The sequence below is a fragment of the Staurois parvus genome, unplaced genomic scaffold, assembly GCF_062004578.1.
Source record: "Staurois parvus isolate SC_StPar_1 unplaced genomic scaffold, SC_StPar_1.0 ptg001026l, whole genome shotgun sequence".
In the NCBI taxonomy this organism is placed as follows: Eukaryota; Metazoa; Chordata; class Amphibia; order Anura; family Ranidae; genus Staurois; species Staurois parvus.
Window position 1 is genome coordinate 1,087,181 of NW_028318822.1, and position 23,855 is coordinate 1,111,035.

At 45.2% G+C, this 23,855-nt stretch overlaps 3 protein-coding genes across 3 annotated transcripts in view; 2 read left to right on the top strand and 1 right to left on the bottom strand.

The window, feature by feature from the left end:
* LOC149441108 (uncharacterized) overlaps positions 1-12,836 on the top strand; it is a 65,498-nt gene extending 52,662 nt beyond the window's left edge. Inside the window, exon 9 of the mRNA XM_089657774.1 lies at positions 11,731-12,836. Coding sequence (XP_089513900.1) covers positions 11,731-12,419 — 689 coding nt within the window. The 3' untranslated portion in view covers positions 12,420-12,836. The remainder of the gene's footprint in view (positions 1-11,730) is intronic.
* LOC149441101 (uncharacterized) overlaps positions 1-23,855 on the bottom strand; it is a 261,575-nt gene that overhangs the window by 221,860 nt on the left and 15,860 nt on the right. The window lies entirely within an intron of this gene.
* Positions 949-11,671, top strand: LOC149441109 (uncharacterized). Its single transcript, XM_089657721.1, has 8 exons — positions 949-1,004; positions 2,413-2,511; positions 4,486-4,620; positions 4,707-4,830; positions 4,947-5,146; positions 5,368-5,437; positions 11,278-11,505; positions 11,571-11,671. Exons 2-8 carry the CDS (start codon positions 2,434-2,436, stop codon positions 11,669-11,671), a joined length of 936 nt encoding a protein of 311 aa, XP_089513847.1. The 5' UTR covers positions 949-1,004; positions 2,413-2,433.

A 23,855-nucleotide genomic window follows, 5' to 3' on the forward strand; every position in this document is an offset into this window, starting at 1 on the left:
CAGAATCCGTGTCATTCATATGTGTTCGGGTTTAAAGGGATGAGGTAGCAACCCTATATGGAACCCAGAATGTTCCAACAGTTGGGTTGCCACCTCATCCCTTTAAACCCAAACACATATGAATGACACGAGTTCTGTGGCTGATGAAGGTGGTAATGAAACTGACTTAGTGCTTTATCTGAATTCAATTAGCCTCAGAACCCATGTCATTAATATGTGCTCAGGTTTAAAGGGATGAGGTGGCAACCCTAGATGGAACCCAGAGTGTTCCAACAGTAGGGTTGCCACCTCATCTCTTTAAACCCGAACACATATTAATGACACGGGTTCTGAGGCTGATTCAGGTGGTCAATAAACTCACTTAGTGCCTTAACTGAATTCAATTAGCCTCAGAACCCATGTATAATATGTGTTCAGGTTTAAAGGGATAAGGTGGCAACCCTAGATGGAACCCAGAGTGTTCCAGCAGTAGGGTTGCCACCTCATCCCTTTAAACCCGAACACATATTAATGGCATGAGTTCTGAGGCTGATTCAGGTGGTAATTAAATTGATTAGTGCTTTATCTGAATTCAATTAGCCGCAGAATCTGTGTAATTAACGTGCTCGAGTTTAAAAGGACGAGGTGGCAACCCTAGATGGAACCCAGAGAGTGTTCCAGCCATCGTCACCTCACTGCCACTCTGCTAAGTGTCCTGGAATCTGCGGGATGAGGACACGATGGGAGAGTACCCAAAGTCCCGGGAGTGTCCTGCAGCATTCAAGACACTTGGCAACAATGATAGGGCTATGTTCACGAGACATTTCTCGGGGCTGCAGTTTCTCTGAGCTCCACAAGGTGATAATCTCATGTCTACCCAGGCAGGAAGGCTCTATGGAATACAGACAGGAAGTGATGTCAGGTAAAGACAGGAAGTGATGTCAGGTATAAATAGGAAGTTCCAGGTGAGAGGTGATTGGGGAGGAAGTAGAGAGGAGGCGTTGGTGGAAGTGGCAGCAGAGGAGGTAATAAGATGGATTTTCTTATTTACACCCAGTAACCCCCTGTCATGTCCGTCCTCTTCCTCCATAGTCACGTCCGTCCTCTTCCTCCATAGTCATGTCCGTCCTCTTCCTCCATAGTCATGTCCATCCCCTTCCTCAATAGTCATGTCCGTACTGTTCCTCCATAGTCATGTCCGTACTGTTCCTCCATAGTCATGTCCGTTCTGTTCCTCCATAGTCATGTCCGTACTCTTCCTCCATAGTCATGTCCATCCTCTTCCTCCATAGTCACGTCCATCCTCTTCCTCCATAGTCACGTCCGTCCTCTTCCTCCATAGTCACGTCCGTCCTCTTCCTCCATGGTCACTGTGACGTCTTTTATCTCCAGCAGATGATGATACACACATATATAGTGTGGGAACCCAGATTAACCCCTTCAGGGGCAGAACATTCCCCCACTTCCGGGGCCGGAACATTCTCCTCATTGTGGAGATGGGTCACCTTCTCAATGAGATGACCATACCTGGGTTCGGGGGGAGACGGCTCCACAGAACACAACTAAAGTTCAGGAGCCGAATCTGAACCCCATTGAAGCCTCTACCCTCTGTCTGTGGCCGGGGATTCCGTTCATCTTATATCGGACCCATATCTAAAATGAGGGAATGTTATCGATGGTAACGAGAGATCCCACAACAAAAAAACAATGGGTTTTACCCTTGAAATACATACCAGACCTTTGTCCTTCAAAGGGGTCTGGTATGGATGCCACTGGTGACCCTGCCAAAAAAAAAAAGTGTGGGGCACTCCTGGACTTCAATACCAGACTCTTCAGGGCTGGTATGAACGTTAAGTGGGAATTTTATGCAAAAATCAAACAAAATTATTGTGGGTTCCCTGTAAAATTCGAGGTGGGAGCAGTGTGGGCTCCTCCTCCTCCTGAACTATACCACCTTCCCTCCTGCTTTCCCCGCACCCCCGTCACCTTAATTCTGACAAAAATATTCCAACAATAGCCCCCAGGAATCTTTGGGTAGAAATTGTCCAGCAGGAGGACAGCAAGCAGGACCAAATTGGGAGAAATGGGGAAAGTGTTTTCCAGCAATGAACATCAGAGTGTACCGTCTGAGACAAAACTTGGACACTATGTAGTCACCTTGATTAGAATTTTGAGGCACGAGGTAAGTGTTTTCCTGTACTAAAACTTACAGTTTGGGGGCTGAGATACTTTAATTATTAATTGCCCAAAGAAGGGGGGTGGGTCAGGAGGTGGAGCATGGGGTAGGGCATATAATACCAAATGGTGGGTGAGCTAAAGTGGGAGGGGCTTAAAGCAGTATGAATAGAGGAAAGCGTACATTTTAAATCCTTACATCACCATCCTAATATTGAACCAGTACCATCTGGATAATTCTCCGCTATCCACCCACAGAGAAATACTACATCATTGAGGATGGAGGAGCACCAGAGTCACATGACTGAGAGGATACTAAACCTCACCCTGGAGATCATCTATCTGCTGATTGGAGAGGTGAGGAGGATTCTGGGAGGTCATATGACATCATTCTTATTTCTAATAATAAAACACAGACCTGACCGGAGAGGTGAGGAGGATTCTGGGAGGTCACATGACATCACTCTTATCTCTATTACTAATACACAGACCTGACGGAGAGGTGAGGAGGATTCTGGGAGGTCACATGACATCACTCTTATCTCTATTAATAAAACACAGACCTTACCGAAGAGGTGAGGAGGATTCTGGGAGGTCACATGACATCACTCACATCTCTATTAATAAAACACAGACCTGATCGGAGAGGTGAGGAGGATTCTGGGAGGACACATGACATCACTCTTATCTCTATTAATAAAACACAGACCTGACCGGAGAGGTGAGGAGGATTCTGGAAGGTCACATGACATCACTCTTATCTCTATTACTAATACACAGACCTGACCGGAGAGGTGAGGAGGATTCTGGGAGGTCACATGACATCACTCTTATCTCTATTAATAAAACACAGACCTGACCGGAGAGGTGAGGAGGATTCTGGGAGGTCACATGACATCACTCTTATCTCTATTACTAATACACAGACCTGACCGGAGAGGTGAGGAGGATTCTGGGAGGTCACATGACATCACTCTCATTTCTAATAATAAAACACAGACCTGACCAGAGAGGTGAGGAGGATTCTGGGAGCAAACGTACAATCCAAACGCACACGTTCCTGTGTTAAAAATGGCTGTGTGTATAAGTGGGTGCTGCAGTGACCGTCGGCTGGAACCGAACAAAATCAGCAAGGAAAAAGGTTACCAGTACACCGAGGATCACCAATATGGGTCCAAAGGTTTTAATGAACGATCACATATGTCAGCACCTGTGGTAGTGAGCTCCTAAATCCCCAACTTGGGGTTCCCCAGGGCGCGGAGTCTAAGCCCCAGCCTGCTTGTTCACCAGGGCCCCTGATGGTGGGGATGGACTTGGAGCAGGCTGGAACCAGGTCGCGGCCCCCAGGTACACCCAGCTGAGGTAGAAGAGACCGCTAGCAGGAGCAGGGTGCAATGGGAGTAGAGACAGGAGATCCAGTAGGCAAGCCGAGGTCAGGACAGGCGGAAAACTAGCGATGTCAGGAACAAGCCGGGGTCGGTACACAGATAGACTAAACGGATTCAGAAGAACACTGGGGAGTTTCGACAACAAACGTTGCTCAGGCAAAGTGAGACAGACTGAGCATGTCTTAAATAGACAAGCCAGCCAGGAGGCGGCCCAGGAAGTGATGGAAGGGAAGAATATAAAACCCAGGGAATAGCAGATGACGCCCACAGGTGAGAACAGAACAACACACATGTGAAGGAAACACGAACAGCAAGGAGGGAAGACAAAACAACAGGAGGCTGCAGGCTAACTTGTGACAACATAGTTACAGCAAGGCAACGTTTCGGAGTCTCGAAGGACCCCTTCACATGCCTGATGAAGGGGTCCTGCGAGACTCCGAAACGTTGCCTTGCTGTAACTATGTGATCGTTCATTAAAACCTTTGGACCCATATTGGTGATCCTCGGTGTGCTGGTGACATTTTTCCTTGAGGATTCTGGGAAGTCACATGACATCACTCTTATCTCTAATAATAAAACACAGACCTGACCGGAGAGGTGAGGAGGATTCTGGGAGGTCACATGACATCACTCTTATCTCTATTAATAAAACACAGACCTGACCGGAGAGGTGAGGAGGATTCTGGGAGGTCACATGACATCACTCTTATCTCTATTTATAAAACACAGACCTGACCGGAGAGGTGAGGAGGATTCTGGGAGGTCACATGACATCACTCTCATCTCTATTAATAAAACACAGACCTGACCGGAGAGGTGAGGAGGATTCTGGGAGGTCACATGACATCACTCTCATCTCTATTAATAAAACACAGACCTGACTGGAGAGGTGAGGAGGATTCTGGGATTCTAACACGATATTCCTATTGGTTCCTCAATACAGAGATTTCCTCTTGTAAAGTCAGCTGATCATATGACCATCACAGTGCCTCTATGTGGCTCCCTAAAACCTGAGAGGGACAACATACAGAAGATTCTAGAAGTCACTAAGAAGATGATGGAGCTGCTGACAGGAGAGGTGAGCGGTGCCGGGAATTCTGGGACATTCTCCAGTAACAGCCAAGGGATGTGTCTGGATGGTGACTGTATCATTGTGTGTGTCAGGTTCCTATAAGGTGTCAGGGTGTCACTGTCTATTTCTCCATGGAGGAGTGGGAGTATTTAGAAGGACACAAGGATCTCTACAAGGACGTCATGATGGACAATCAGCCGCCCCTCACATCACCGGGTAAGAGGAGACTTTATTGTAAAGGAGAGAGCAGTACGGAGGATCCACCTAGATCCCCCATCATCTGATAAACACATAGAAACAATGGATTCAGTCAGTGTGTGTGTTTCCTACAGATGGATCCAGTCATGGGAACCCACCAGAGAGATGTCCCCGTCCTCTGTATTCCCAGGATTCCACACAGGAAGGTCACACCATCCCTCCCCATCATCAGGTAGATGGATCCAGTCATGGGAACCCACCAGAGAGATGTCCCCGTCCTCTGTATTCCCGGGATTCTACACAGGAAGATCACACCGTCCCTCACCTTCATCAGGTAGGTGGAGTTGAGGGTCTGGAACATAAAGTGATGGAACACTCTGACATGTGGAGACGATGTGTGGACTCTACAAGATGATATTTTCTATGTGATCTCACATCATAAATCCTTCTATATTACAGATGTTATTTTCTGCCATTCTGTTGGTTTAGGGTGAAGATCTGATGAAGATGAAAGTTGAGGGTGAAGTAGAAGAGACGTATGTGAGGGATGATCAGCAATATACGGAGGAGGCTGGAATGATGAGGACATTCAAAGAGGAGGACACTCCTACAGAGATCAGCACAGGTGAGCCACAATATATTCTTCTGTTATCTCTGCTCTGTTACTGCACACTGATTGGTCCAGAGTAGGGCAGAGATGAGTGATGTCATAGCCACTTGACCTCCAGAGGATTTACCCCCCTTAATGGCCAGGCCTCTTTTTGCTACTCGATTCAACTGATAATTGATCATGCAATGCTGCACCCAAACGAAATTTACATCCTTTTTTCACACAAATAGAGCTTTCTTTCAGTGGTATTTGATCATCTGTGCGCTTTTTATTTGTCACGCTATCAACAAAAAAAGGCCAAAAATTTTGAAGAAAAACAATATTTTTTACTTTCAGCTATAAAAAATATATAGTAAACTCAAAGTTGGTTATAAATTTAGGCCAAAATGTATTCTGCTCCATGTTTTTGGTGAAAAAAATCCCAATAAGTGTATATTGATTGCTTTGTGTGAAGTTATAGCGTCTACAAACTATGGTATAGATACTGCAATTTACACCATTTTTCTGCTATACAGCACTGCGCTAGTTTAATGGACAATTGCGCGGTCATGCAATACGGTACATAAATGAAATTTACATCCTTTTTTTCCCCACAAATTGAGCTTTCTTTCGGTGGTATTTGATCACCTGTGTGGTTTTTATTTTTTGCGCTATAAAAAAAAAAGGCTGACAATTTTGAGGAAAAAAAATAATATTTTGGACTTTTTGCTATAAAACATGTCCAGTAAAAAAAAAATTTAAAAATCAAATTTAGTCATAAATTTCTGCCAAAATGCATTCTGCGACATGTCTTTGCTAAAAAAAAACCCAATACGTGTAAATTAATTGGTTTACGTGAAAGTTATAGCGTTTACAAATGGCGGGAGAGATACTGGGATTTTTAGGTTTTTTTTATACTAATAATGGCGGCGATCAGCGACTTATGGCGGCGATCAGTAACTTATGGCGGCGATCAGTGACTTATGGCGGGACTGCGGCGGACATTCTGACATTGGGGGGTACTGACTTGGGGTCACTGACATCCCCAGTGACACCAATACAGTGATCAGTGCAAGAAAAAAAAACACTGACACTGTACTAATGGCACTGGGGAGGAAGGGGTTAAGTTTATTATTCAGGGAAAGGGTTAACTGTGTGAGGGGGAGTGTTTTACTAGGGGGCGGGGTGTGTACTGCAGGGAACACCGCTGATCGGGAGAGAGAAACTCTTCTGTCCTGATCAGCCTGTCAGGAGCTGTCAGGGAACTGACAGAAAGCACAGCTACTGCAGCTGTGCTCTCTGTCAGCGATTGCCGCCGATCACCGGGACATAGCCGCTAACGACCGGCTGTGACCCGGCGACTGACATCCGTGGCTGTGATCGGCGGGACAGGTAGGGCGGCGGCGCGCCTCGCGCGCGCCCCCTACCTGTTTACAAAACGCACGTTTTAAAACGTGCTTTTGCCCAGCCGTGCCGCCCTGCCGCCGTATTTATACAGTGGCTGGGCGGCATGTGGATAGGTTCATGATAGTCACCTCCTTGTACTGATACCCATCCTGCACATTAGATCTTCTTCTCCCTCTGTGCTGCAGATACAAATTATTTACTCCGACATGATTTATATATAGTGATGAGATGAACGTACCTGGGTCAGGTTCGGGGCGGGTTGGGCGAACTTGCGGAATCTGAACCCCATTGGAGTCAAATCTTAGAAATCAATAATGGCCATTTTCTATACTAATGGGCAAGGGATTGTCAAACCAATGGGGGGCTGGGCACTGCCTTGGGAGACATGTATTCTGCACAAGACCCAAGGCACATCTATTCACCCCAGATTATACTGATATCTGACAAATCCATCTCTTCATGCGCTCACATACCTCCTTAGGCCCAGTCTGTCCCGACAATATGGTCACCTACTGATTTGGCAACATCCACAGGCAGACTAATTCTTCTCTAAGACACAGAAGTTGAATCCAACACAATTTTACTTACAGATAATTGCAGGACAGATGATGCTTTCTCTATATTTTGAAGTATAGGACAATGAGCTCAGTCTTCCAACAATAACCGATGGAACATGGAAGATACTAGGAGGATCTAGCTGGGACTGAACTAACTAGCATTAACCGCTTCCTGACCGCCCTATAGCAGAAATACTGCTACAGGGCGGCACGGGTGCGCAAAATCATGTATATATACAGTGGGGATCGAAAGTTTGGGCACCCCAGCTAAAAATTTGTATTAATGTGCATAAAGAAGCCAAGGAAAGATGGAAAAATCTCCAAAAGGCATCAAATTACAGATTAGACATTCTTATAATATGTCAACAAAAGTTAGATTTTATTTCCATCATTTACACTTTCAAAATAACAGAAAACAAAAAAATGGCGTCTGCAAAAGTTTGGGCACCCTGCAGAATTTATAGCATGCACTGCCCCCTTTGCAAAGCTGAGACCTGCCAGTGTCATGGATTGTTTTCAATCATCGTCTGGGAAGACCAGGTTATGTCAATCTCAAAGGTTTTAAATGCCCAGACTCATCTGACCTTGCCCCAACAATCAGCACCATGGGTTCTTCTAAGCAGTTGTCTAGAAAACTGAAACTGAAAATAGTTGACGCTCACAAAGCTGGAGAAGGCTATAAGAAGATAGCAAAGTGTTTTCAGATGTCAATATCCTCTGTTCGGAATGTAATTAAGAAATGGCAGTCATCAGGAACAGTGGAAGTTAAAGCAAGATCTGGAAGACCAAGAAAAATATTAGACAGAACAGCTCGCAGGATTGTGAGAAAAACAATTCAAAACCCACGTTTGACTGCACGATCCCTCCAGAAAGATCTGGCAGACACTGGAGTTGTGGTACACTATTCCACTATAAAGAGATACTTGTACAAATATGGTCTTCATGGAAGAGTCATCAGAAGAAAACCTCTTCTACGTCCTCACCACAAAAATCATCGTTTGAACTTTACAAATGAACATATAGACAAGCCTGATGCATTTTGGAAACAAGTTCTGTGGACCGATGAGGTTAAAATTGAACTTTTTGGCCGGAATGAGCAAAGGTACGTTTGGAGAAGAAGGGGCACAGAATTTAATGAAAAGAACCTCTGTCCAACTGTTAAGCACGGGGTTGGATCAATCATGCTTTGGGGTTGTGTTGCAGCCAGTGGCACAGGGAACATCTCACGAGTAGAAGGAAAAATGGATTCAATAAAATTTCAGCAAATTTTGGATGGTAACTTGATGCCATCTGTGAAAAAGCTGAAGTTAAAGAGAGGATGGCTTCTACAAATGGATAATGATCCTAAAAACACCTCGAAATCCACGGGGGATTACATCAAGAGGCGTAAACTGAAGGTTTTGCCATGGCCTTCACAATCTCCTGACCTCAACATAATTGAAAATCTATGGATAGACCTTAAAACAGCAGTGCGTGACAGACAGCCCAGAAATCTCAAAGAACTGGAAGACTTTTGTAAGGAAGAAAGGGCAAAGATACCTCAAACAAGAATTGAAAGACTCTTGGCTGGCTACAAAAAGCGTTTACAAGCTGTGATACTTGCCAAAGGGGGCAGTACAAGATATTAACTCTGCAGGGGGCCCAAACTTTTGCAGGCGCCATTTTTTTGTTTTCTGTTATTTTGAAAGTGTAAATGATGGAAATAAAATCTAACTTTTGTTGACATATTATAAGAATGACTAATCTGTAATTTGATGCCTTTTGGAGATTTTTCCATCTTTCCTTGGCTTCTTTATGCACATTAATACAAATTTTTAGCTGGGGTGCCCAAACTTTCGATCCCCACTGTACATGATTTTGCATTTCTGGGTAGGGGGCGCGTGCCCTACCTGCGCCATTAGGATCCCGGCCAGTGATTGCTGAGCATCTCTGACGGGGAGGAGAACTGTTTGTAAACAGTTCTCCTCCCTGTCAGCGCGTGCACACTGCTCTGGATGGCTGTGCATTGGGGGGTACTGACTTGGGGTCACTGACATCCCCAGTGACACCAATACAGTGATCAGTGCAAAAAAAAAAAACACTGACACTGTACTAATGGCACTGGGGAGGAAGGGGTCAAGTTTAATATTCAGTGAAAGGGTTAACTGTGTGAGGGGGAGTGTTTTACTAGGGGGCGGGGCACAGCCATTCAAATCAGTGTGCTTACAGTGAAGCACACGGACACAGCACATAGTAAAGCAGCACACAGTTAACCCTTTGATCGCCCGAGATGTTAACCCCTTCCTGCCCAGTGCCATTAGTACAGTGTCAGTGCTTTTTTTCTTTTTTTTAGCACTGATCACTGTATCTGTGTCACTGGAGATGTCAGTGACAGTTAGTCAGTTCCCCCCCAGTGTCAGAATGCCCACCGCAGTCCCGCTATAAGTCGCTGATCGCTGCCATTACTACTAAAACTAAAAACTAAAATAAAAAACTTTCCAGTACCGCCATTTGTAAATGCTACAACTTTCACCCAAACCAATTAATTTACACGTATTGGGATTTTTTTAGCAAAGACATGGAGCAGAATATATTTTGGCCTAAATTTATGATGAAATTTGATTTGTAAAATTTTTTTACTGGACATGTTTATTAGCAAAAAGTCCAAAATATTGTTTTTTTTCTCAAAAGTGTCGGTTCTTTTTTTGCTTATAGCGCAAACAATAAAAAACGCAGAGGCGACAAAATACCACCGAAAGAAAGCTCAATTTGTGGGGAAAAAAGGACGTAAATTTAATTTGGGTGCAGCATTGCATGACCGCGCAATTGTCAGTTAAAGTAACGCAGCGCCGTAACGCAACAAATGGCCTGGTCAGGAAGGGGGGGAAATCCTCAGGAGGGCAAGGGGTTAAGCAGGCATTGCATCTTTAAACAAGTTGTAGTGGCCCTAAACCACCAGTAGATGTCAGCGTACATCAAACAGTAGTAACCTCTATAGTAGTAGTAGTTCAATACAAAACAGAAAAAATACAACTAGGTGGGGCAGAACACCTACTCAGTCACATTGTCATCCCTATTTATGTAGATTCTGGGGTTCAGTTGGCAGGATGAGGTTGTGTGTCAGTCCTAGTTGCAGGAGCACCGTCTTAGGTTGGTTCCTCTTCTTTGAGCTGATGTATAGCTGGAGGTAACATAAAACAGTCTTGTTGGGGTGAAAAGTCAGGAGGAACATTGAAAACTAAAGCCATTATATTTTCAAAGAAAATACTTCCTGCTGCTCATCACCAGAAGCCTAGGCCTATTGTCTCTTGGTCTGTGCTGGAGGTTCTCCAAGTCTGAACGTTGAACCTCTTCATTATCAGAGATCACATGACCCAGTGCCTAGGCTTGTGGTTGTGTGAAGAACATGCCCCTCCCAGTCCCCATTGGTTCCTGCTCTTCTGACAAGGCTGGGGAAATGTAGAAGTGATCTGGGGGGAGGACCAAAGGACCTTTTACTAAAGAGGTAAAGTCACAGCTGGTTGGGACATCTGCAGAGAACATCTACTCACTAAAACCTACCTGATCCAGATGGAATCTTGATTTGATGCCTAGGCCTATGGTCACTTGTTCGATGCTAAAGGTTCTACAAGTCTGAACCTCTTCATTATCAGAGATCACATGACCCAGTGCCTAGGCTTGTGGGTGTGTGAAGAGCATGCCCCTCCCAGTCCCCATTGGTTCCTGCTCTTCTGACAAGGCTGGGGAAATGTAGAAGTGATCTGGGGGGGAGGACCAAAGGACCTTTTACTGAAGAGGAGAAGTCACAGCTGGTTTGGACATCCACAGAGAACATCTGCTCAGCTCACTAAATCCTACCTGATCCAGATGGAATCTTGATTTAGGTGAACTAACCATCTCCCATCTATTGATTGTGTTTTTATATCTTTCCAGGACACGTCATGGAGGAACCCTCAAAGGATCATCTCACTTTACCTCTAAGCTGTAAAATGGAAGATGAGGAGATCACAAGAGATTGTCCAGGAGAAAAGACAATGAGCTCAGCTATGGATGGTGGACTTCACAGTGTGGATGGACCATCAAATCCCTCTGACTCTGAGCAACCTCCTACTGTGAGGGATGGTGCCGGAATTCAGGAGGAGAAATGTTCCTGTTCTGAATGTGGGGAAAGATTTTTTAAAATATCAGAACTCATCATACATTATAAATCTCATTTCAACAAGAAGCTGAATTCCTGTGCGGAGTGCGGGAAATGTTTTTCACAACTGTCCCATCTTCTCATACATCAGAAGTCTCACACGAGGAAAAAGCTGTATTCCTGTCCTGAGTGTGGGAAATGTTTTAGATGGAATGCAGAACTATTTCTACATCAGAAATCTCACACAGAGGAGAAGCCTTATTCCTGCCCTGAGTGCGGGAAATGTTTTACACGGAAATCAGGACTTGTTCTACATCAAAGATCACACGTGGGAGAGAAGCTTTTGTGCCCTGAGTGCGGGAAATGTTTTTCAAAGAAGTCCAGTCTTTACAGACATCAGAGGATTCACACAGGGGAGAAACCATTTTTCTGTGCTGAGTGCGGGAAATGTTTTTCACAGAAATCAGACCTTCTTAGACATCAAAGGTCTCATAGAGGGGAAAAGCCATTTTCCTGTCCTGAGTGTGGAAAATGTTTTTCACAGACGTCCCATCTTTACAGACATCAGCAAATTCACACAGGAGAGAACATGAAGTTCTGTCCCGAGTGCGGGAAATGTTTTCCACAGAAATCAGACCTTATTAAACATCAAAGGTCTCACACGGGGGAGAAGCCGTATTTCTGTTCTGAGTGCGGAAAATGTTTTTCCCAGGCATCCCATCTTTACGCACATCAGCGGTCTCACATGGGGGTGAAGCCTTATTCCTGTGCTGAGTGCAGGAAATGTTTTTCACTGAAATCAGAACTTGCTATGCATCAGAGATCTCACATGGGGGAGAAGACACATTCCTTCCCTGATTCAAGGAAATTCACAGGTGTCCCATCTTCACAAACATCAGAGAATTCACACGGGGGAGAAGTCGTATTCCTTCCCTGAGTGCGGGAAATGTTTTACAGGGAAGTTCAATCTTTACAGACATCAGAGGGATCCCAAAAGGGAGAAGCCGTATTCCTGCCCTGAGTGCGGGAAATGTTTTTCAGGGAAGGCCAATCTCTACAGACATCAGAGGGATCCCAAAGGGGAGAAGCCGTATTCCTGCCCTGAGTGCGGGAAATGTTTTTCAGGGAAGGCCAATCTTTACAGACATCAGAGGGATCCCAAAGGGGAGAAGCCGTATTCCTGTCTTGACTGTGAAAATGCTATGCAGGGCAATCAGACGGGGGAGAAGCCACATTTCTGTCTTCGGTGTGGGAAATGTTTTTCCTGATAACTCCATGGCACCATGCATGGGTTGACTCCGCCCTCTGCTCAGCTTCCTCAGGATACTATAATTAAATCTAAATGTGAGCCCCACCCTATCAGAGATGTTTCTTTTTTTCATCCTTCTTTCTCCAGGACAACGACTTACCTTGGTGCAAAGATCTGGTGATGTGTCATGGACCTCCGAAGGGGGTCTCTGGAAATTTCAGCCGATATTGAGGTATTCTTACCAGCTAAGTGTCCACTTTTACTGCCAGGGTGTCAGGACCCGAGTCTGCACCCGCAACCTCTGTTGTGTCTGGCGGTGTCTCTTCCTGCTGAGCCGCATGGAATGCTGGGCTTCTCCCTGGGAAATGTCTTGAACCATCCTGCCTTGAACCTTGATTTTCTTGAACTTTGAACCCTTTGCTCCTCCCATGAACTTCCTTTTTTTCTTTAGCCATGCCTTTGCATTCCTGCTTTCCCGATTATTGTGCTCTCTCCAGCCAATATGTCGCTCTTGTCCATCAGTATCCCCGCTACCACTTGTTATCGACCTCTGGCTTGTTTCCTGACTACGCTTCTGCTTGATCCCAAGCTACTACATCTGCTACTGGACCCTAGCTTGTTCATCTGGTGGGGCGCTCCTGAGGACCGTGACCAGGGCTGGTTTTAGAATATTTTGCACCTAGGCAAGACCAGCTACTTGCACCCCCCAAAAACAAAAAACTTCACCTGTAGTTCTACTTCACCCCTCCTAGCACACACCCTCTTTCCCCTTATATTTTCCACCCTAGCACAAATCCTCTCCCCAAAATCCCCCCTCCTAGCACAAATCCCCCTAAATACCTCCTCCTAACACAACCCCCTCAAAATTACCCTTCCCAGCAAAAATCCTCCCTCCCCACCCAAATTCCCCCTCCTAGTACAAATCCCTCCCCCAAGCACAACCCATCCCAATCCCCCCTCCTAAGACAAATCTCCTCCAATCCCCTCTCCTAGTACAAATTCCCCCAATCCCCTCTCCTAGTACAAATTCCTCCCAATCCCCTCTCCTAGCACAAATTCCCCCTTAATCCACTCTCCTAGTACATATTGCCCCCATTCCCCTCTCTTAGTACAAATTCCCCCCATCCCCTCTCCTAGTACAAATCCCCCCCCCCCCCCAATGCCCTCTCCTAGCACAAATTTCCCCAATCCCCTTTCCTAGTACAAATTCCCCCCCAATCTCCTCACCTAGCACAAATTTCCCCAATCCCCTCTCCTGGTACAAATTACCCCCCCCCCCCCCCCCCAATGCCCTCTCCTAGCACAAATTTCCCCAATCCCCTCTCCTAGTACCAATTCCCTCTCCTAGTACAAATCCCCCCCATCCCTTCTCTTAGCACAAATTCCCCCCAATCCCCTCTCCTAGCACAAATTCCCCCCAATCCCCTCTCCTAGTACAAGTCCCCCCCAATCCCCACTCCTAGCACAAATTACCCCCCCCCCCCAAATCCCCTCCCCTAGCACAACTTTCCCCAATTCCCTCACCTAGTACAAATCCCCCCCATCCCCTATCGTTACTCAAATTCCCTCCAATCCCCTATCCTAGTACAAATCCTCCCCCAATCCCCTCTCCTAGCACAATTCCCCCCCCAATCCCCTCTCCTAGCACAAATTTCCCCAATCCCCTCTCCTAGTACAAATCCCCCCCAATCATCTTTCTTTTTACAAATTCCCCCCAATCCCCTCTCCTGGCACAAATTCCCCCCAATCCCCTCCCCTAGCACAAATTTCCCCCAATCCCCTCTCCTAGCACAAATTCCCCCCAATCCCCTCCCCTAGCACAAATTTCCGCAATCCCCTCTCCTAGCACAAATTCCCCCCAATCCCCTCTCCTAGTACAAATCCCCCCCCAATCTCCCATCCCCTATCTCCTCCAATGACCCCTCATCCTTCGGCAGCAGTGAGCCAGGGAATAAATGAAACACTGAACATGCCGATGTAAGAGCGATCCTGTGTCATCTGCTTTATGGAGACTGGCTCCACTGACAGGAGAGAGCACAGCCTGCACCTCCTTCTTCTCATTTCTCATTTACAGGCTTTACTGTTCCAGGCTGCTCTGCCCTTTTCCTAGCCATGAGTGCAGGAATGGGGGGGAAGGCACCTAGCGGCCAGGCACAGTATCCATGGAAAGATCGGCCTGGGGGCCACAACTATCTTGGGGGGAGGGGCTTGAACAGCGATTTAGACAGGCAAGGTAACACAGCTTAACCCCTTGCCCTCTTGAGGATTCCCCCCCCCTTCCTGACCAGGCCATTTTTTGCGTTATGGCGCTGCGTTATTTTAACGGACAATTGCGTGGTCGTGCAACGCTGCACCCAAATGAAATTTCATTTTTTTCCCCACGAATTGAGCTTTCTTTTGGTGGTATTTGGTCACCTGTGCGTTTTTTATTTTTTGCACTAAAAAAAAAAAAGACCGACAATTTTGAGAAAAAAAACTATTTGCTATTAAACATATCCAGTAAAAAAATTTAAAAAATCAAATTTCGTCATAAATTTAGGCCAAAATGTATTCTGCGACATGTCTTTGCTAAAAAAAAAAAATCCCAATATGTGTAAATTAACTGGTTTACGTGAAAGTTCTAGCATCTACAAATGGCGGTATAGATACTGGGATTATTTTTAGTAATGGCGATTAGCGACTTATAGCGGGACTGCGGCGGGCATTCTGACATTGGGGGGGGAACTGACTTGGTGTTACTGACATCCCCAGTGACACCAAAACAGTTATAAGGGCTAAAAAAAAAAGCACTGATACTGTACTAATGGCACTGGGCAGGAAGGGGTTAACATGAGGGGCAATCAAAGGGTTAACTGTGTGCTGGGAGTGTTTACTAGGGGGTTGTGTGTGTGTTTCATTGTAATCTCACTGCTTTGGATGGCTGTGCCGAGCAGTGTGCCCGAGCTGACAGGGAGGACTGTTAGTAAGCAAAACAGTCCTCCTTCCCGTTGGTGATCGTCGGAAATCACCGGGCACCGGCGAGTAATTACTGGCCGAGGTCCGGTGATTGACAGCTGCAGTCGTGAATGGCGGCGTGGGTAGCGCGGGGTGGAAATGCATAATGACGTATATATATGTGATTTTGCACCCGTGCCGCCCTGTAGCAGTATTTTTGCTATGGGGCGGACAGGAAGCGGTTAATAAGGCCTGGAAATCCCCCAGCCCTTGCCTTATCAAAATGAAAAACAGGATCACTCAACCTATAGTCCATGCTAAAATTGAAGCCTCATTGCAGGATATGGTCCCTATTTATACTAAATGATGGCAGCCATGGGTTGATCATTTCCATGCACCTGGCTTTGACTCATCCCCGATACATCCACTAATGGTTCCCTCTACTTCCAGGATTGCTGGATCTCCACCTATAGACACCCCAGAGTCCTCTTCCTTCCTTTACCCCCACTTTATCCACTCCTTTCGTAAGGAATATTGAGTGCAGGTAAGATTGCACCTAAATCAACCATTTATCCGATCATCAAGAACGTCAAGGAGAGAGGTTCAATTGTTGTGAAGAAGGCTTCAGGGTGCCCAAGAAAGTCCAGCAAGCACCAGGACCATCTCCTAAAGATGAATCAGCTGCAGGTTCTGGGCACCACCGGTGTAGAGCTTGCTCAGGAATGGCAGCAGGCAGGTGTGAGGGCATCGGCACGCACAGTGAGGAGAAGACTCTTGGAGGATGGCCTGGTGTCAAGAAGGGCAGCAAAGAAGCCAATTCTCTCTAGGAAAAACATCCGGGACAGACTGATATTCTGAAAAAGGTCATTTCCACTGATGAATCCCCTTTCCGATTGAGGCATCCGGAAATCCTACCATCAGTCCTGTGTCATGCCAACAGTAAAGCATCCTGAGACCATTCATGTGTGGGGTCGCTTCTCAGCCAAGGGAGTGCGCTCACTTACAATTCTGAACAAGAACACAACCACGAATAAAGCATGGTCCAAAAACATCCTCCGAGAGCAAATTCTCCCAACCATCCAAGAACAGATTGGTGAGGAACCATGCCTTTTCCAGCATGATGCAGCACCTTGCCATAAGGCAAAAGTCAGAACTAAGTGGCTTGGGGAACAAAACATCGACATTTTGGGTCCATGGCCAGGGAACTCCCCTGACCTTAATCCCATTGAGAACTTGTGGTCAATCCTCAAGAGTCAGGTGAACAAAAAAAACCCCACACATTCTGACAAATTCCAAGCATTGATTATGCAAGAATGGGCTGCCATCAGCCAGGATGTGGCCTAGAAGTTGACGGACAGCATGCCGGGGAGAACTGGAGAGGTCTTGAAATTGGGCAGAACTGCAAATATTGACTCTTTGCATAAACGTACTGTCAATAAAAGCCTTTGACACTTATGAAATGCTTTTCATTATGCTTCAGTATAACATAGTAACATCAAACAAAAAGGTCTAAAAACACTGAAGCAGCAGACTTTGTGAAAATTAATATTTGAGTCATTCTCAAAACTTTTGGCCAGGGCTGTACCTTCCCAGCAGCCAGCATCAGGTGGAGCCTAATTACTGAATCTGCTAGGTGACACCCACTGGTGGCCACTAAAACTCAGCTCTGGGAACCACAGTGCCACCAGCAGGTGATCCAGGTCCTGCCACTCCTTCTTTTTCTCCCTCTTCTTCCTCCCCTACAACTCTTGGTCTGTTATGTAGTTGTAATATTTCAGAGCCAGTGCTCCGATATGTATTGTTTTTCTCACACCCTATTAACAACTTTTACCTTCAGCTCCCATAACTATGGTAATCCCACCACTTTTAGAGACTAAATTGTTACTTGAATTTGATCTTGTTGTATACCAAACTTTTTTGGTTTGACTGCTAACAAAACTATTCTTTGGCATTTGTTTTCTAAATAAAAATTGTGAACGAGAAAAATGGACTCTGGCTCCTACTTGGTCTCGGGACTTATGGGTGTGATGAACTAGGAATGCAGAGAGAGAGAAAACACAGAGGTAAATCACATGGGACCCAATGTGTGGGGCATTGATTGAAGTATTCCAGTACACCAAAGGGTGCAAGGTACAGCCAGGAAAACTCACCATAGGAGGGAAATAGTGTGCAGCAACAAAGGGGTGAGTCCACAGCTAACAATCCAGGGCAATCTCATAAAGCTCCTGTGAAGAGATCTCAAAACAGCAGTTGGGAGGAGGAACCCTTTGTAACGGAATTGACCACACTGCACTTGGGTACTTCCGTTAGACTACCGCCTCCTCATCCGAACACCGACCACAGACACCACCGCTGCCCATACAAGACTAGATGACACCAATCTTGAAGTAAACCAGGAAATAGACTATTTTAACACAGATGCAAGATATATACACTCAGGAGACAATCCCACCTCCCTGCATAATGACACAGGGCGGGGCAATCTAACTTTAGTAACAAGAGACACACTAGCAGACAGTCCCAACAGGAGGGAGGGCTGCTGGAAACACCCCCCACCAAGCCAATACGCAAACACATACATCCCATAATAGTTTGCTCCGGAGCAAGACACACAATAGAACAATGGAATGCAACCACATGGCATTAAACAATCAACAACCCCCCACCCCAATATTAGGACAGATCACCCTGTACCCCTAACAGGCACAAGGTGATTTACACATAAGAGGGATATGGGGAGCTGAGACAGGGGTCTCCTCAGTGAGCTGTGTTCCATGGGCCCCCCACCCAAAGTGACTCCTGTCACACCCTTCCAATCCAAGAGACCTGGTGCAGTTGGCAAAACAAGGGTGCTCCAAAATTCCAGCACAGAGGAGGAAGAACTTGATGGTTACAGGAAGCCATTGATTTCAGGTATTTTTTTTCCAAGGGGGTGTGCTAACAAATATTAAAATAAGAGTTCCAATAATTTTGTCTGCTCCATTTTGGGGGGTTTTGCTTGGAATGTGTCAGGTTTGACTTTTTGTTTCTCCACTTTTTTGTGTCATACCGATACAAATAAAAGAAACACGAGAACGCCGAAACGTTTGTAATTGTTTCAATTTGTGGTTCCAGTCCGTGGAACGCGATTGAGAGCGGTTCATTTCCTCTCAGTTGCAATATTTAAGGCGTGATGAATGTCGTAGGCCATGTCATTTATGACGAAACGTGTAGGGTGGAGCTACGTCCTCTGACGTCATCGCGCCACGTATCCCGGCCATTTTGTCGGTTGGAAACCATATCAAACCATATGCTTTAACCTCTGTTGGTTTGTAAGTGTTTTTCTTTCATTACATTTTGCTTTTCCTTAACCTCCCTGGAGGTATTCACAAGTGTAGCTCAGGGTAAAGTTTCAGCACCACAAGTGGTAACCCCGAGCTACACGCGGGAATACCCTGCAGTGCTGCTCCGGGATCTCTTCTTCACTTACCTTGCCCTTAGCTCCCGCGATGTCCCTCCTGCAGTGTTCCGTGCAATGTCCTCCGGCGGATGCCGGCATGTCTTCTGTGTTCCGTCCCCTGCGGTGTCAGGACGTACGGGGATGGAACTGGTGGGAAATCTTAAAGTTGTAAAAGTGATATTTACTAAATTCACTAAAATCACATAGTAAAACATTACTGTATCAAACCATTTCACATACATTTTGTCCCTAGTGCGTTGTCCTGTCCCCTGCCTACATTTCTACTGTTCTTTCTGCCTGGAAACTGAGAAACGTCCATGTCGTCCAAAAAGCATCCCTTTAGGTCAAAAGTGGTTTTAGACCGGCTAGAGAACAGCGATAGTAAATTAGAACTTCAATGTATATATAAAGTGCAGCGCTAAAATGAACAAAAAACAATAGTAAAAATCAATAGGAAGTCAATATAATAATGAATGGGTATAGATAAATGACCCTTAATTAATCCAGAACCATACGCAAAATACATATATATATATATACAGTCATGGCCGAAATTGTTGGCACCCTTGATATTTTTCCTGAAAATCAAGTATTTCACACAAAAAAGGTATTGCATTAACACATGTTTTGCTATACACATGTTTATTCCCTTTGTATGTATTGGAACAAATATAAAACAGAGGCAGAAAAGCAAATATGACATAATGTCACACAAAACCCCAAAAATGGGCTGGACAAAAGTATTGGCACCCTTAACTTAATATTTGGTTGCACACCCTTTGGAAAACATAACTGAAATCAGTCGCTTCCTATAACCATCAATAAGCTTCTGACACCTCTCACCCGGAATTTTGGACCACTCTTCCTTTGCAAACAGCTCCAGGTCTCTCTTATTGGAAGGACACCTTTTCCCAACAGCAATTTTAAGATCTCTCCACAGGTGTTCAATGGGATTTAGATCTGGGCTCATTGCTGGCCACTTCAGAACTCTCCAGCGCTTCTTTGCCATCCATTTCTGAGTGCTTTTTGACGTATGTTTGGGGTCATTGTCCTGCTGGAAGACCCAGGATCTTGGACGCAAACCCAGCTTTCTGACACTGGGCCCTACAGTGCGACCCAAAATCCTTTGGTAATCCTCAGATTTCATGATGCCTTGCACACAGTCAAGGCACCCAGTGCCAGAGGCAGCAAAACAACCCCAAAACATCATTGAACCTCCACCATATTTTACCGTAGGTACTGTGTTTTGTTCTTTGTAGGCCTCATTCCGTTTTCGGTAAACAGTAGAATGATGTGCTTTACCGAAAAGCTCTATCTTGGTCTCATCTGTCCACAAGACGTTTTCCCAGAAGGCTTTTGGCTTACTCAAGTACATTTTGGCAAACTGTAGTCTTGCTTTTTTATGTCTCTGTGTCAGCAGTGGGGTCCTCCTGGGTCTCCTGCCATAGCGTTTCATTTCATTTAAATGTCGACGGATAGTTCGCGCTGACACTGATGCTCCCTGAGCCTGCAGGACAGCTTGAATGTCTTTGGAACATGTTTGGGGCTGCTTATCCACCATCCGGACTATTCTGCGTTGCAATCTTTCATCAATTTTCCTCATCCGTCCACGACCAGGGAGATTAGCTACAGTGCCATGGGTTGCAAACTTCTTGATAATGTTGCGCACTGTGGACAAAGGCAAATCTAGTTCTCTGGAGATGGACTTGTAACCTTGAGATTGTTGATATTTTGCCACAATTTTGGTTCTCAGGTCCTCAGACAGTTCTCGTCTCCTCTTTCTGTTGTCCATGCTTAGTGTGGCACAGACAGACACACAATGCAAAGGTTAAGTGAACGTCTCTCCTTTTTATCTGCTTTCAGGTGTGATTTCTATATTGCCCACACCTGTTACTTGCCCCAGGTGAGTTTACAGGAGCATCACATGCTTGTAACATTCTTATTTATCCGCAGTTGTGAAAGGGTGCCAATACTTTTGTCCAGCCCATTTTTGGAGGTTTGTGTGACATTATGTCGAATTTGCTTTCTTTCCTCCCTTTTTTTGTTTTGTCCCAATACACACAAAGGGAATAAACATGTGTATAGCAAAACATGTGTTAATGCAATACGTTTCGTGAGAAATACATGATTTCCTGGAGAAATATCAAGGGTGCCAACAATTTCGGCCATGACTGTATATGAGTTCAAATGGAAATGTGATCCAAAGAATAAAGTGACTTTAGTGCTCAGGAGGGTCCGGTATCCGTGCAATAATGGTAAAGGTAATGCGCACTCACCGGACGCCCATGTTATAAGCGCTTTTAGTGTAAAAAGATCCAGATGTCATCTGATAGTGGGTGGTCCTCCCTCTAATGTTGGGTAGTATAAAGCTGGTGTGGATGGTCCTCTTTCTTTAGGGGTCCCCTATATTCCTGGTGGGTAGTATCCCTCTGCGTGGGCAGACTTTCACTGTGTGGCAATGATCCTTCCATGAAATCGGTATCCGTGCAATAATGGTAAAGGTAATGCGCACTCACCGGACGCGCATGTTATAAGCGCTTTTAGTGTAAAAAGATCCAGATGTCATCTGATAGTGGGTGGTCCTTCCTCTAATGTTGGGTAGTATAAAGCTGGTGTGGATGGTCCTCTTTCTTTAGGGGTCCCCCTATATTCCTGGTGGGTAGTATCCCTCTGTGTGGGCAGACTTTCACTGTGTGGCAATGATCCGTCTAGGAAATCGGTATCCGTGCAATAATGGTAAAGGTAATGCACACTCACCGGACGCGCATGTTATAAGCGCTTTTAGTGTAAAAAGATCCAGATGTCATCTGATAGTGGGTGGTCCTCCCTCTAATGTTGGGTAGTATAAAGCTGGTGTGGATGGTCCTCTTTCTTTAGGGGTCCCCCTATATTCCTGGTGGGTAGTATCCCTCTGCGTGGGCAGACTTTCACTGTGTGGCAATGACCCGTCCAGGAAATCGTTCTGTGGACTAAAGTACTCCCCCAGGGGGCGACAGAGATACATCTGGTGTAGTAAGATGGCCACCGGAGCTCCACGTCGCCAATGACCCCCCTCTGAGGACGTGCTTGAGCACGATACGCGTCAGGAGGAGCCACACCACGCCGTGACGTCACACCGCCGGAGCAATGTGGAGCTCCGGCAGCCATCTTACTACACCAGATGTATCTCTGTCGCCCCCTGGGGAAGTACTTTAGTCCACAGAGCGATTTCCTGGATGGAATATAGGGGGACCCCTAAAGAAAGAGGACCATCCACACCAGCTTTATACTACCCAACATTACAGGGAGGACCACCCACTATCAGATGACATCTGGATCTTTTTACACTAAAAGCGCTTATAACATGCGCGTCCGGTGAGTGCGCATTACCTTTACCATTATTGCACGGATACCGGACCCTAATGTCTCCTGAGCACTAAAGTCACTTTATTCTTTGGATCACATTTCCATTTGAACTCTTATATATATATGTATTTTGTGTATGGTTCTGGATTAATTAAGGGTCATTTATTTATACCCATTCATTATTATATTGACTTCCTATTGATTTTTACTATTGTTTTTTGTTCATTTTAGCGCTGCACTTTATGTATACATTGATGTTCTAGGGTGATATTGGTTACCTTTTTGTGCATAGCAGCTTGCTTTTATTTATATCAAGGTGCTTTTACTCATATTCTTTATACAGTAAATTAGAACTACTTGCAGAATTGAGTGATAATGATTCGTGGGGGAAATTCGTCATCAGACACTGAAAACGAATTCTGCGACTTTGCTCAGTGATGTGCGAACTTGGCGCTCTATTTTAAATTTCAGTGTTTTTGGTTTGATTATATTATTTAATTAAATGTATTGTTATTATATTACTATTATTTTTTATGATTATTTATTAAATTATAATTTATGATTTCGTGTTCCAAATTTTAACATACCCCGGGATGTTTACTAGACTCTTGTTCGGACAGATTTCAGCGAGTTATTCCTAAAAATTACAGGCCTACAATAAAAAAAATACATATTTCCATGCTTTGAGCACAGAACCATGGACATAATCAGACCACTATGGAGGTTAATACTATGCCATGAGGAGCTTTTATTTCTCTCTTGCATACATCCTATCGTCCTGAGATGGTTCCATGAAGTACATCTTCATACTACTAATGGAAGAGTTGTCTTTTGGTGGAGAAGCTCCATGGTTCCACATTTCCATGCCAATGCGGTTTAAATCAGTATTTGGAGTTACTATCTTTCTGGTGCAAGTCGTGGAGGTGCCTTCAGGTGGAGAAGATACTTAGTCCATTTCGTCCATCTGCCCGTCCATAAATGCGGTGCATGACCTGTGGTTTTACCCTCAGATACGAGGCTGCGTATGGTGTTGGTGGAGGATTTCCCTTTCCCTTTGGGACGACTCATCACTCCTTTTTTCCCATGTGTTATATGGAAGATTTCATCCCAAGTCTAAGAACTGTTTCTCTGTAAGACTTTTCTTTCATTTATAATGTTTATGTTGTTATGAGAGATTAAGCGCTACATTTTGTGCAGATATTCATTTTCTGGGTGAAGTGGTGCATTATCTGACAGAGATGCAGGCGGGACAAGACATTTTGCCCATGATCGTATGTAGAATCTGCTCTCTACGTGGCTGTGCGGTCATGGAGTAAGAGCATGCACTTCCGTTGTTTCAGCAATAGAAGAGTGCGTGGGACCTTGTCTAGACATTTTATACTTTTTGCTGAAACTGGATTCTGCTG

Bases quoted from the DNA above. Each gene is read 5' to 3' on its own strand.
- LOC149441109 (XM_089657721.1), top strand. From the start codon at position 2,434: ATGGAGGAGCACCAGAGTCACATGACTGAGAGGATACTAAACCTCACC. The intron at 4,621-4,706 runs GTGAGCGGTGCC...TGTGTGTGTCAG, and splicing joins TGGAGCTGCTGACAGGAGAG to GTTCCTATAAGGTGTCAGGG. The intron at 5,438-11,277 runs GTGAGCCACAAT...ATATCTTTCCAG, and splicing joins TCCTACAGAGATCAGCACAG to GACACGTCATGGAGGAACCC.